We start from the raw sequence: 13876 nt of genomic DNA on the forward strand, positions 1-13876 counted from the left end.
GGTGCCAACTTTGCCAAGAACAAAGCTTTTGAGACAATAAATGCATAAAAGGGTCATCGTCTCTTTGGCGTCTGCGGTCACCGATGCCTTAATTATGCGCAGAAATGTCACATACCAAAAGTAGTTCATCCGCGTGTGATTGGTTTGGCACACGGTTAAAAAATACACAACGGCAGATTGAAGCTTAGCAGTTAAAGTCACTGTTGTATAGAAGAAGAAAAAACCTTAGCTGCCAAGTGTCAGGTTAACACGCTGAGCCAGAGACTAAACAGCAGCTACTTCCTGATTCGGTATGCAAAACAACACTGTCAAAGAAACCGCACAATGTGATAAAAGTTCAAACTTTAGTCTTGTTTAATTATTTCTTTTTTTACACGTTTTATACTGTAGATAATTGCATATTGGCCAGATAATCCAATACACAGTTGAACTGAAGGAAGGCTGAGACAAGCACAACGGGTGGTGATTCAAGAGGACTCGAGCTACACTCGAATAACCGAAAACCACGGCTCAACGCGGAAGATCCCGAATCCAGATAGTCATTTGCTTAAAGTCCATATAAAGGCATTAGGAGACATGCAGAAGAAGAAAAGCCCCACTTGTGGAGAAAAGCCAATGACCAATTCTCTGCACCATTGGCAGAGGATGGCAGAGCTCGGGTCTTGTGAGGGCTTCATTTAATGGGACATGGCCACTGTTTAAGTATTTAGCAGACAACAGCTAGCAGAGCCATAAATACGCCTCCAGCGAAAAGCACTTGAAAATAATTTTTTCGCGGAGGTCACAATAACTATTTGTAGTGGAGAGACTGGAGATTTGACAAAGCCATCCCCGTGTTTTTTTAACTCCTTAACATGCAGTTTAATTTTCCCTTTAGGTAGCTTTAATATTGGAAATCTGGAACAAGCTAATATAATATATATATATATATATATATATATATATATATATATATATATATATATATACACACACAATATATCTCAATTTAAATATATATAATATATTTTTAAAAAAAGCTGAATTATGTTTCACTATATTCAAACCATAGATTCTATGTTTGTTTAGTTTTTTAAAAAGCAGCAGCATCCTTATTTGTGTTATTTTCAAGGAAAAACTGCCCAAGAAAACACAAAAGAGGGGATTCACTCAGACTGCTACAGATAAACTGTGAAATCCATATTTTTTTGTTGCACAGAGCGAGGACAGTGAGTCCATACCTCTTCCTCTGAAAACAGATCACGAGGGGATCTTTTACAGGGACGATAGGGGGACGGCAATCAAAACCGGCACCGTACTATTGTTTTAAGACACACTTTTAAAAAAAAAAAAAAACGTTTTAAATTGTTAACCTATCCAATCTTGACCTCATGATTTTGCTTCTGTGCAAAAGTGCAGATGTTAGCGTTGCACCGTGCAACCGATCAAAGTCCAGCAAAACATCTTTTTTTATTATTTTTTAAATGGAAAATAAGTAACCGGGTCAAGTTTATAGATTAGTAAAATGTGTTAACAGTACACTACCACACACTGGCTTATCTATTGCTGGTGTTCGCCTGTGCAGAACAACAACAACAACAACAACAACAAACTGACAGGACCACTGGGGGAGTGAAATCCCCAAATCATGTCCACTTTGCCAACTGCGGTTCAGTCAGACAACTATTGTGTTTACAAAAATGCATGCAATCTCTCTCTCACTCACACACACACACACACACACACACACACACACACACACACACACACACACACACACACACACACACACACACACACACACACACACACACACACACACACACACACACACACACACACACACACACACACACACACACACACACACACACACACACACACACACACACACACACACACACACACACACACACACACACACACACACACACACACACTGTTGCACATGTCGGTGACCGTTATAAAGCCGAGTTACACACAACCACTGCTACACACAGGCTTTAATTATGTATGTGTGTGAAGAGCAAAGTGTGTGTGTGTGTGTGAGCTGCCTCTCTAGTTAAAGTACGTTGTCCTCTAAAAAGAGGACACGACGTTAGTTCATTCCTGCATTTTAATAAGATAAAAATCTAAAAAGTTGACTATACTGACTTTTATTTTTATTTTTGGGGTGGTGGGGTGGGGGGGGGGTCCTCTGACCCCAAGTGTGGACGGTTAGCACACTCACGTTCAATGGAAGACATCCAACCGGCTGAAACTCGGTGTTGTAACGCCACACGACACGTATACGTCTTCGCGAGCCGGTTTATAACCGTTAAAAAAAAAAAGAATAAAAAAACAAACCAACACGTTAACGGGTCGACCGACCCATCGGTCTACGGACCCCAGTTGACCGGTGAAGTCGCGAGCGTTTTTGACGTTAACACACGTCTTAAACTAGCACCCCGGGGCCGGTGTTACGGTTTAACAGGCGACCCCGTTAACTGGCGACTTTTCATCCGGAATAGCCTATAATACGAGAAATACAGTGGCACACACACACACACACACACACACACACACACACACAGACACACACACTTATTCGATACTTTCGATAGCCGTTGGCACTTATAACTTTTTTGGACTTTTTGTCGGACGCGAAGTTAGCCGTGAACCCCCCCCCAAAAAAACGTTACGCGAACGTAAACCGCACACGGCAACACGACGGCGACTTACATACAACGACCGTTCCGCACTTTGCGGGGCACTGATTTTAATAATTTAAAAGTACCCAGGCAAAGACTGCTTCACTGCTGCCCGACAACAAGGAAGAAAAGCGGGGCTTCAGTCACGCTGGAGCACCGCCGGATACCACGAAGTCACAACCGCCGATTTCAGGCCTACGAACTTTTAACACGCAGACGTTTACTGTACACAAAAAAAGGGGGTCATTTATTACCTTTTAGCGGTGCGGTGTTTGGAGCCATTTTTCCTGCAGTTGCATTTTTCTCTCTTTTTTTTTTTTTTTCCATCCACTTGCACCGGAGAGACGTCAGTTCCTGTTGAGGTGGTTGGACGCCGTAAGGAAAAGCGTTCCTGCCTCGGCAGATTAAACGGGAGAGCAGCGCCCCCGTGTGGCCCAAAGCAGGCGGTGTGAGGACAGACCTGTTAACGGTTATTATGGGAGAGGGGGGGTGCAAAAGGAGTTCAGAATGAGTTCGTTGCAACACCACCAGTGATGGTACTGCTAATAAAAAAAATAAAGAAAAAGTCTTGCATTCAAAATCGTACTGAAGTAAAAGTACAATACAATAAATTTACATTTGCATCACGACATTATAATTAGTGACTCATTAAGGTGTGAGCTGGTAAACGGTAGAGTTAATTTTAACTACTTTTTATAGTAGCTTGACCTATAATAATTCAACATAACATTTTTGGCATTGAAATGTAGTGGAGTAGAGGTATAAAGTACAAAGGTACAGTACTTGAATCAATGTATTTAGTTAAATCCCAATAATTGAACACCACATTAAAATGCAGTTTATTTTATTAGTGATAACAACCCCACGATATATACTGTAGATAATCTGTCACAAGATATTTTATTTTACATTTTAAACAGTTGTTTCACTAAAATATGCAGAGCGTGAGGTGTTGTTTGTAAACTGGAAGGCAGGTTTAATTTATCAACAACTTTCTTTATCAGACAAATTAATTATGTGTGGCTCCGGTTTAAAGCTTTGACCCGATAATCATTTTCTGACGACTAATTGTTTTTACCGCTTTGTTTCTCTTGTTTCACCATATCTCTTTACCCACCTGTCTACATGGGCTTTACATCAGGTTTTTGATTTACATTTTCAAAAGTAGAGAACTGTATCAATGTCTATAATATAGAAACATAATTAATACAACAATGAGATATATGTCCAATGCTATGGCTATAAAACATCCCTTGTGTGTTTAAAGTAAAATGCCATATATATATAATACTATATTACTCAAGAACTGTACTTAAACTTGACTATTTTTTTTCAGACTTTAATACATTTCAGAGGGACATGATGTACTCTAACAGTGTATTAAATTACTATATAATGAATTATGCTTAATCCAGTTTGACTCGCTTTCTCCCATCAAACCCTAACTCCGCCCTCGTTTGGGGGTTGACGCTCCGGAGCGCCACGTACGGCTCAACGCACTTTAAGCCACCCGGGTGATCCTTTTTTCTTTTTTTTTTCTTCCATCTTTTTGACTGACAGGTCGAATCACCCAATCAGCTCTCTACGCGACTGTTCTACAAAGAAAGTGTACTTTTTCTGCCCAATCAGGAGCGGTCGGGGGCGGGGCGTTGCCATGGTGAGCACAACCTATTCGCTTTTTCTTCCCCCCGCTCCGCAGGTTGTGGCCTTAGGAGGCTCGTGCTGGTGGATGACAGCTGTAAACAAGCTCCGGTGAAGCTCGCGCGCAAGAGAAAAGGAAGAGCAGCTCAAAGTAAGTCTATATTAGCAAGCACGTATTATTTTGCGATTCATTCATGCTATTTACGACACAACGTGGCTTGTTTTGTAGCTTCCCCCTTCACAGCCACGGGATAATGAATTAATAACTAGCAACCGCCTCCACTTGACAACCTGTTCCTTAGCGGTTAACGTAAAGTGATTCTGTTATCGTGGTCGTGGGCAAGTTGCGGGTTCACAACTCTCTTGTAAGATATCCGGTTTATGGGAGAGGAATTGCTTTAAAGTGAGCTCCGTTGATCTTTATCCACTAACACGTGTGTGTGTGTGTGTGTCTGTGTGTGTGTGTGTGTGTGTGTGCGCGTGTGTGTGTGTGTGTGTGTGTGTGTGTGTGTGTGTGTGTGTGTGTGTGTGTGTGTGTGTGTCTCTCTCTCTCTGGTTGAGAGTTGCTTTTGGGATTAGACTATAAATTGCACAACCCTGGAGTTGTGTGGTTTGCAATGCTTATCTTTTGTAAAGATAAAGCACACTGGACACACGTAATACAAGATAATAATTAATACTCTTTTAACATCACGAAAAAATGATTATTTACTCAATTAACTACCTATTTTTTTCTTCATTTATGTGCCCGACCAGATGGCGAAGGGTAGGGCCGCGGCCCATTGTGGTCTGTTTCTGATGAGCTTGTGGCTGTGTATCCAGTCGGTGCCGATCGGTTTGGACAAGACCAAAGAAGAGCCTAAAGTAGAGGAGCTGGGGTCACCACAGAGTGCCGTGAGTCAACGTCGCATACGGCAATATTGCATTTAATTTTAAAGCTGAGTCTTACTGCTAATTACTACACCAAATACCTCCTGAGTCATGCCAGCGAAGGGATATCATTTGGGCTTACAGTCCCTCAGCAGTGCTTCTGGGTGAAAGGTTGACCGTAAAAATTAAATTCACGAGTATATGTATACATTCAACAATATCTGGTTAAATTATGTGTTATGTATAATTATATTAGCAAGCTTTAACGTGAGACAAGAGTGTTCCATAACGGCCCCCCTGAAGTCGAGTGTCAAATTCAACAAGTGAAATGAAGGTTTAGGGCCTCTGTCAACAAACACCGATGTGTGCTTTGGCCTCAATGCTTCAGGAGACCGGGCTGCACTACGACCGCTACCTCAGGGAAGTCATCGAGTACCTCGAGAAAGACTCCCACTTCAAAGAAAAGCTCAAAAACACCAGCATGGATGACATCAAGGTGCGTCTGCACACTCACGAAAAACACGGCAAACTCACGGAAAAATGTCAGCTCTCTGTGTGACACGGACACTCTGTGTTGAACTGTTTTTTGTTTTTTTTCCACTGCTCGCAGAAGGGCAGACTTTCCAAAGAGCTGGACTTTGTCCACCACAATCTACGGACCAAGCTGGACGAGCTGAAGAGGGAAGAGATGGGCCGGCTGCGGATGCTCATCAAAGCCAAACACGACATCCAGGAGGGGAACGGTGAGCATCCGGCGGCGTGTCTTTTACGATTGTGTCGCTGACCAAACTGGTGCTTTTCATAAAGTTGCACAAGATGTTTTGTAACGCACAATCAGCGGTTGGATGCGTTTCTTAAAATACAGGAACATGATGTAATACAGCAGCTAACAAGGGGGAGGGGGGACTGACGCTGGCCAGTGTGAGCGGCCGGGTTAAAAAAAAAAAAAATAATAATAATATTACGTGTCCTTAAAGACCAGAAGTACAGGGTACAATGTGTAGAAACAGTTTAGAGGTGGCGTCACATTTAATCCAAACACAGAAATCCATTGCCATCGCGCTTACAAACAAACATCTCCATTTATTTACTCTTACTTAACTCTTTTCTAGTGTAAATTTGAGCTGAAACATAAGTAAACAAAGCCGGCGCTTGCCAAGCTTAACGTCAGTTGTATGCTGAAGAACTACTGAAGCACAAAATGTCTTAGGTAAGCACATGGGAGGGTGTGGGGTGGGGTCGGGGGTTGAATGGTTGAATGACAGGATCGCTGTCTATTTCTTTTAAAAATGCAGTGAAATAAAAGGTGTCATTCTCCCTTGCAGGCCGGAGAGTGGACCACCAGGCCCTGCTGAGGCAGTTCGAGCACCTCAGCCACCTGAATCCCAGCACCTTCGAGGTGGAGGACCTGAACAGCCTCATCCAATCGGTAAAGGGAAGCGATGAATTCACTATAGTAGACTCCATCAATAACTTGACATGCCTAAATGAGTACATTAATGTGTTTTTTATTTGGCATTGTAGGCATCGAACATAAACAAGAGTGTGCACGCACATCCAGAAAACGTCCAACGGGTTCTTGATAATAAAAAAAATAAATTAACCAAATCCTCTTAAAACTGTATTGGAAGCTCCCAGCTGTTTTTAATTGCGCAACGTATGGATCAAACGGAGATTGTCATCAGGTGAAATACAGGAATAACGTCTGTTGCCTCAGAGGATATCGACCGGTCGAATAACTGAAAGTTGTAACTCAACCCCCCCCCCCCCCCCTTCCAGTCTTTTAGTCACAGACCCATGAAAGGATAAGACTTTTTATTTTTTTTATTTTTGTTAAAAGCTAATCCTGAACATGAGAGAACTGTATCAATGTATATAATATAGAAACATAATTAATACAAAAATGAGATATATGTCCAATGCTATGGCTATAAAACATCCCTTGTGTGTTTAAAGTAAAATGCCATATATATATATATATATATATATATATATATATATATATATATATATATATATAATACTATATTACTCAAGAACTGTACTTAAACTTGACTATTTTTTTTTCAGACTTTAATACATTTCAGAGGGACATGTTGTACTCTAACAGTGTATTAAATTACTATATAATGAATTATGCCTAATCCAGTTTGACTCGCTTTCTCCCATCAAACCCTAACTCCGCCCTGTGAACCTGCATACCTGGGTGTGAACCTAAAATTGCATTTAGCCAACTTGTGTGTTGGAATCCAGAAAAGTGGACTTACCCGTCTTTTATAAGTTGCACAATCCGGGGTGTAAATCCCCCCCCACCCCGCCCTCCTCCTCACCTTTTTTCGGTTCTCATTCGCAGGCGACCAAAGACCTGGAGAACTTCGACAAGGACCGCCACGAGGAGTTCAAGAACTACGAGATGATGAAGGCGCACGAGAGGAAGGAACGCCTGAACACCATGAATGAGGAGCAGCGCTTGACGGAGGAGCAGCACTACGAGGAGATGAGGAAGAAACACGCCGAACACCCCAAAGTGAACCACCCTGTAAGAACTCGTGCTGCTGTCTCTCGTTATCACTTTAGTTATTAGGAGTATCGGGGACCCCGAAGGGGGGAGGGGGAACCGTGTGCTGCTTTGTGCTTGAAGGTGATCTGACCCCTATGCAGGGCAGCGAAGACCAGCTGAAGGAGGTGTGGCAGGATACGGACGGTATGGACCCAGACCAGTTTGATCCCAAGACCTTCTTCAGAATGCACGGTAACCAGAAAAAGAAAAAGAAAAAATATGTTTACGTGTCTTTTTAAAAAGCCCAGAGCGACATGACGGCTATCGGAATGCGATCGCACCGTTGACCGAGTGGTAGACTCTCCAGTCATTTGGTTTGTGTTGCAGACGGCAACGGAGATGGCTTCCTCGACGAAAACGAGCTAGAAGCTCTCTTCACTAAAGAGGTATTTATGTCACAGGGTTCAGGTCTAACCGGTTCTGCACACGTTAAGGAGAATGTGACATTTGCCCCCGAAGTCCAATTTGCATCTGTGTGTTTTTTGTTTTGTTTAAAGCTGGAGAAGGTTTACAACCCAGAAAATGAAGAAGACGACATGTTTGAGATGGAGGAAGAGCGGCTGCGAATGAGACAGCACGTCATGAGCGAGGTGAGTGACCGATCTGGAGCCTCTCTCTCTCTCTTTCTCTCGTGTGTCATCGTCACGGTGACGACCGGCCCTCATCAGGACCAGCACAACACAACCTCCCCTTTTTGAATGCAGTCGGTAAAAAGATGGAGCATAGCTCCACATGCATTCCCCGTGTTTTTAAATATTTCAGTTATGCCGCCCCCTACCTGATCAATCTGTCCTTTTTTAAGTGCAAAAACTACACTATCCATCCAACCGATGATAAAATCACAACAGTCGTGTGTCAGATGTCGCTCGAATAGCCCCTTGATGGACACTAATGTAGAATTTTTTTGTCCAACGATGAATCGTGAAGAGCATTTATTGATCAAAGCTTGTGTTGATGTTCAGGTGGACACCAACACAGACCGGCTGGTGTCGCTGAGCGAGTTCATGGCTGCCACTCAGAATCAGGAGTTCTTGGAAAAAGACGAGTGGGAGGTGAGAGCTGCGTTTTAGGAGAGCGGTCTGATGGATGTGTCGTTTCTCCCGAGAGGAGGATGTTTACTGAGCTGAGTCCAAACGTGTTTGACCTTGCTGTCACGCTAGTTGAATTTAGCATTCATCAAAGCTACTTGAAACTCGAGCCGGCTGGGGAAAATACTTTTCTTTTTTTAATTTAAAAGTCTGTATCCGTCCCGTTATTTATTGAAAATTCGTTACGTCCTCTAATTCACCGCCCGACACAGACTCTAGATCATAAACCCGCTTACACCGAGGAGGAGCTGAGAGAGTACGAAAGCCACCTGGTCAACGAGGAGAACGACATCAACAAGAAGTCGGAGGAGCTGCTGAGACAGAGGGAGGAGCTGGAGAGGAAGCAGGAAGAACTCAACGTTCAGAAGATCGGGCTGCAGCAGGTGAGCTAAGGAACTGATTTAAATAATAATTAGAATTCAGCTGTCGGTATAATAAGGCACGTCAAACTGTAGCTTGATGTGCACATATTTTGTGGGGCTCTTTTATGTTTTTTCCATCTCGTTTTCTCTTCTCAGGCGGTAGAAGAAATGGAGAAGATAAAATCTGCGGCCCAAGGTAAGTGTCACGTTGCAATGTGTAAACAAAGAGAGTTAACACAAGTCATGTCGGCAAAAATCAAAGCAGCAGAGGCGAAGACGTCCTGTGATTTTATTAATGCCATGCGTCAAAGTAGTAGCACCCAAAAAAAACCTCAGCTGTCAAAATATAGCAAATATGCAAGGGGGGGGGGGGGGGGGGGTTGTGGTGATATAAAACTCCTTTTGTGAGTTTCAGGATCACGTTATTGAAACTCACCAACGATGCCTCTCTGTTGCAGAGCCGGGGGCCGCTGTAGCCGCGGGTGAACCCGCACCAGTTGCACCAGTACACGGTCAACCGCTGCCCACTGGTCACCAGCAGCAAGACGTGCCGGGAAGACACTCTTAGCCGACCCTCGGCGCTCTGTGTGAATGCCGGCGTGCGTGTTTTGCCTTGTAATGATTCCAATTTCCCCATTTTTTTTTCTCTGTTCAAAACGCCCATTTATTAGATATTAAAAAGGCACATATATATACGAACAATCCGGCTCCAGTGCTCCGTGTGGGCTGCATGAATGAGAAATGTGGAGGCGGTCCAGTGTTCTTTTTTTTATTTTTTATAAACAATCAACCCTTTTTGTTTTTGTTTATTTTGGGCCTTTCATCACAGCAAGGACTCGGATCTCCACGGGAAGTGAAACAGGGGGGTGGGGGAGGGGTGATGGCCTGAAAAGTGAATGTTTTGTTTAGTGCACACTGTGGTTTATTGACATACTGTCTCCTAGAGGACATTCTTAGAAAGATATGCATTTTCATCCAATAAACTGAGCTGAATATTTTCTTAAAGATGAACGTCGGACACCTGGCGTCACGTCGTGCTGCTAGAAAACATTCTGGATCCATAAAATGTTCTTTCTTTAATAACTTCTCATGTGATCGTGTTGGTTTGAAACATGCTACCAATCAATATTTGGTTCTCCAATACATCTCAACTGTTTTATAAAAGCTCTTAGGAGTCCACGCTGAAACAGTTACACACAATTATCTCTCCAGACGTTTTTATTTAATTTATAAATAGAGAATTTCCTCTGACTTATTATTTTTTTTTGTGAGTTTTATACACAAAATGCATATATCTTTAGGATCAAATGATTGAATAACATTACGTTTACAGATTGAAGTTCCATAATTATATATTTAAAATAGTTTTATGTATTATAATTGCATTGGTGACAATTGTGTGAATTCCAAAGTTGCTTATATGTGTGCAGAGACTTTGTGTTTTGTTTTTGTTTCTCATAATATAATCTTTTTTTTTTTTTATTTATATTTATTTTCTACGCCACTGTAAATGAAACCGCAGCAGGTCGAGACGGGGAAACATAAATGCCAACTTAAAACTTGATTTATATATTAATAAAAACAAATCAGCGATAGAGTAATGAGGCTGATATTATATGATATGTTCCTTTTCAAAGAGCAGTTCAATCTGTGTGAGGAATTCATGAAACTGTTGAACAAGGCTTGAATGTGGACAATAAAATGAATGAGCTTGCAGGTGCTTGTCTCTTCTTTTAAAGTGGATCATTTTAATGAAGGTAACAGCTGTTTGGATGAAGTGATGGCTGCACCTTCAGGTGTGTCAATACAAGCCCTTGAGCCGCTCGAGGAGGTAGTCTCTTCCGGTCACTGGAGGGTATCTGTCGGAGCCGTCGCAGCAGGTGATCAGGGCCTCGTCGTCCGGATGGACGAAGAAGGCCAGAGACTGACGTGTGCTGGAGTCTCCAGCAGGGGGCAGCAAAACTCTGTGCGCCTGCGGAAGAGCGGACAACCGCAAATTACTCACGTTTTTAATACAGAATCATTATGGCCAAAAGAATTCACAATACTATCGCGATATCTACAGAAAATGTTACCAACAAATTTCATTTTGCGTTTTGTCTTTTTTTTTGGGGGGGGGGGGGGGGGCAAATTAGCTACACTCAAAATACAAGTGTCGGGAGAGAGAGAGTCTGTAAACATGACTTAAAAAAAAAAAGAAGTGTTTAAGGAGTGCTGGATTATTTACACAGTGTATTATTTACATAATATATTGAATATGCCTATGGCATGATTCTCCTTTTAATACTTCTAGAGGTATGCTGAGATTTGTATCATCCAACCATTTCTTAACAGCACCTTGGCTGACCTTTGACCTCTTGTCGACCAGTTTGACCTTGAATTACCTTGCACGCACGCTCTGTCCTTTTCATAATTATTGTATTGTCAGTAAACAAAACAAGTTCAATCCACCCCGAGCCTTTTTCCTTCCGGTGTAATGAACGTCCTCTCAACTCACCACGGAGACAAAGTGGTCGCTGGTCCAGCGCTGCATCAGGTCGGCGATGTTGATGAGGACCGCTCCGGGGACGTAGGGAACGTCGACGAATTCACCTGCATGGCTCCGCACCTGAAGGTTAACGAGACGGTCAGGTGCGATTGCCTTTCTTGCACATCGCTAAATACATAAGCAAATGTCCCGTTTTGGTTAATTCTCGACTTCAACGTATAGTTCATCGTGTTTACCTGCAGACCCCCGGAGCAGCTGAACAACAACGTGATGCTGCCGTAGTCCGAATGCTCCCCACACCGCAGCTGCTCCTCCTTCACCTTCTCGTGGTTTACCGGAGGGTAGTACAGCGGACGCAGCGTCGTGTTGTTCCCTTCAGCTGGAGGAGACACAACAACAACGAGGCCCGTTTGTTAGCATCGTAAACATTCACATTGTGCCTCAGAGCCATACTTATGTTACTGGGAGTCATGGAAACCGTTTTGGAAAGGCCTGCTGTGATGCATCGACCGTCCTTAAGTGTGTGCATACTTCCTATAAAGCGGTGCGCGCTCAGGAACACCTGCGGGTCCAGACCCAGGCTGAGGGCCATCACCCTCAGCACCCGCAGACTCAGCTCGTTGCAGCGCCGGAAGAAAGATGTCTGGATCTCCTGGAACCCTTCGGCGGCGCCCGATGGCCATTTCTAGAAGAAGAGAACCGACTGATTTCTGAGGCGGCTGATATTGATTTTGTGTTTTTTTTCCTAAATAATCAATGCATCTGCAGCTTTCATAGGGACCAAATATATGGGTTCAACAGGTCACTTGAAAAAGAGGGGAAACGAGCACATGGCATTAGAGTACGGGGACTGCTATAGGTCAGCTGGTAATACTGGCAGTAGGACATAACTTTTAGAGTAACTTGAACTTTGACCTCCAGACTGAGTGGTCTTAATCTCTCTGCGTTGTCTAAACAGAACAGTCAAACTTTCCAAATGATTTACAATGTCAGGACGAATCGAAGTAATGTTGAACGACTCCTTTAGGTCTGCAGGGCGATCCGGATTCAACCTGAAAAAACAAACACAAAATATTAATTTCATTTTTACAACGACTAAAAAACTGTGCAGACGAGAAGCGCGTTTGTGTTTTCATTTTTCTTGAGTCCGACCTCTCGCTCTCCATTTGCACCCAGCCGTGGTTGGGATTGACGGCGAAGCTTTTCCTGCCGAAGGGTCGCTTCTCCTCTTCTGGCTGCAGGAAGAAGGTCTTGGATATGGCCATGACGCGATCCACCTGTCAACAAGACACTTTACTACACACTCAAGGTACTCTGCTCGAGTATTTCCATTCTACTTTTATGTTCCTTTATGTGTTGAGAAAACTCTCTATACGACTTTATAATAATAATGTATTTATTGACCAAGTGCGTTGCGCACACACACACACACACACACACACACAAGGACGTTGACTCGATGAAAGGTGCAGGCAGAACAATAAAACTAATAAAAATGTAATAAAAACAAACAAGTTGGAAATTGCATCACCACAAAGCTGAAAACAGGGTTGTTAAACTACCCAACACTATTTATGAATCAAATTAGCACACCCCTTTAACATATACAGTATATACAAAATGCAACACGCACATTCATGATAATAATAAAACTAGTCAGGACTCCTTTGCTCCATCTCACCTCCTCCTGGGTGATCCCGGTGTTCTCCAGAAACACGAATCCAACTTCAGTGAAAGCTGATTCCAGCTCTTTGCCCAGCTCGCGCATGATCTGCTCCCCAGCGACCTCTTCCTCACTCAGGCTGCACGCGCAAAAGTCCACCACGGGAATGCTCATTTTGGAAGAAAAAAAAAAACTAAATGTGGACACGGCAATAAATACACTCCGGGGAGGCGAACTCCTTGCGTTGTCGCGTGACTTTCTTCAGCCAAAGAAGGGGCGGGGGGGGGAAGAAGAAACGAAAGGTGCGCTTTTTACGCAACAGTGTGGTTATCTTGTCACCTTTGGAGGCTGTATGGCAGAGTGATGCGGACGTGGTGCTTATGGGGCCAACGGTGAGCCGTTATCACTGTAAGTCAAGTGTGTGTGTTGCATCGACCGGTTAGTGTTTCACCCGCTGTGGGATCTGATGAACAATGTTTGATCTGCAGAAGGAATGGAGCATCTCCTTTGCTGGATGCGGCTTCATGGGGATCTA

At 43.2% G+C, this 13876-nt stretch overlaps 4 protein-coding genes across 6 annotated transcripts in view; 2 read left to right on the top strand and 2 right to left on the bottom strand.

Annotated features, from left to right (window-relative positions):
• Positions 1-3059, bottom strand: part of pik3c2a (phosphatidylinositol-4-phosphate 3-kinase, catalytic subunit type 2 alpha) — a 36034-nt gene extending 32975 nt beyond the window's left edge. The window contains exon 1 of one of the 3 annotated variants that reach the window (XM_034534253.1): positions 2924-3059. The gene's annotated coding sequence lies outside the window, so the exon portion shown is untranslated. Of the gene's footprint in view, positions 1-2209; positions 2719-2755; positions 2863-2923 lie in introns of those variants that run through there. The other 2 variants (XM_034534254.1, XM_034534255.1) reach the window with 2 other exon arrangements.
• A 1253-nt stretch (positions 3060-4312) lies between these two features.
• Positions 4313-10906, top strand: LOC117731826 (nucleobindin-2-like). The gene is made up of 13 exons (XM_034534323.1): positions 4313-4461; positions 5067-5204; positions 5569-5676; positions 5791-5923; positions 6506-6609; positions 7534-7719; positions 7842-7932; positions 8068-8126; positions 8238-8330; positions 8703-8792; positions 9041-9211; positions 9347-9386; positions 9649-10906. The coding sequence occupies exons 2-13, from the start codon at positions 5067-5069 to the stop codon at positions 9756-9758; spliced, it is 1323 nt and encodes a 440-aa protein (XP_034390214.1). The 5' UTR covers positions 4313-4461; the 3' UTR covers positions 9759-10906.
• An 85-nt stretch (positions 10907-10991) lies between these two features.
• Positions 10992-13515, bottom strand: si:dkey-10o6.2 (uncharacterized protein LOC100124608 homolog). Its single transcript, XM_034534537.1, has 7 exons — positions 13360-13515; positions 12831-12955; positions 12664-12730; positions 12210-12363; positions 11915-12057; positions 11688-11798; positions 10992-11162 (listed from the first exon to the last, which is right to left on the bottom strand). The coding sequence occupies exons 1-7, from the start codon at positions 13513-13515 to the stop codon at positions 10992-10994; spliced, it is 927 nt and encodes a 308-aa protein (XP_034390428.1).
• Positions 13516-13814: 299 nt separating this feature from the next.
• Positions 13815-13876, top strand: part of LOC117731956 (patatin-like phospholipase domain-containing protein 2) — a 4885-nt gene continuing 4823 nt past the window's right edge. The window contains exon 1 of the mRNA XM_034534538.1: positions 13815-13876. This exon is cut by the window's right edge and continues 125 nt beyond it. Coding sequence (XP_034390429.1) covers positions 13815-13876 — 62 coding nt within the window.

Source organism: Cyclopterus lumpus, chromosome 6, assembly GCF_009769545.1.
Source record: "Cyclopterus lumpus isolate fCycLum1 chromosome 6, fCycLum1.pri, whole genome shotgun sequence".
Lineage (NCBI taxonomy): Eukaryota > Metazoa > Chordata > Actinopteri > Perciformes > Cyclopteridae > Cyclopterus > Cyclopterus lumpus.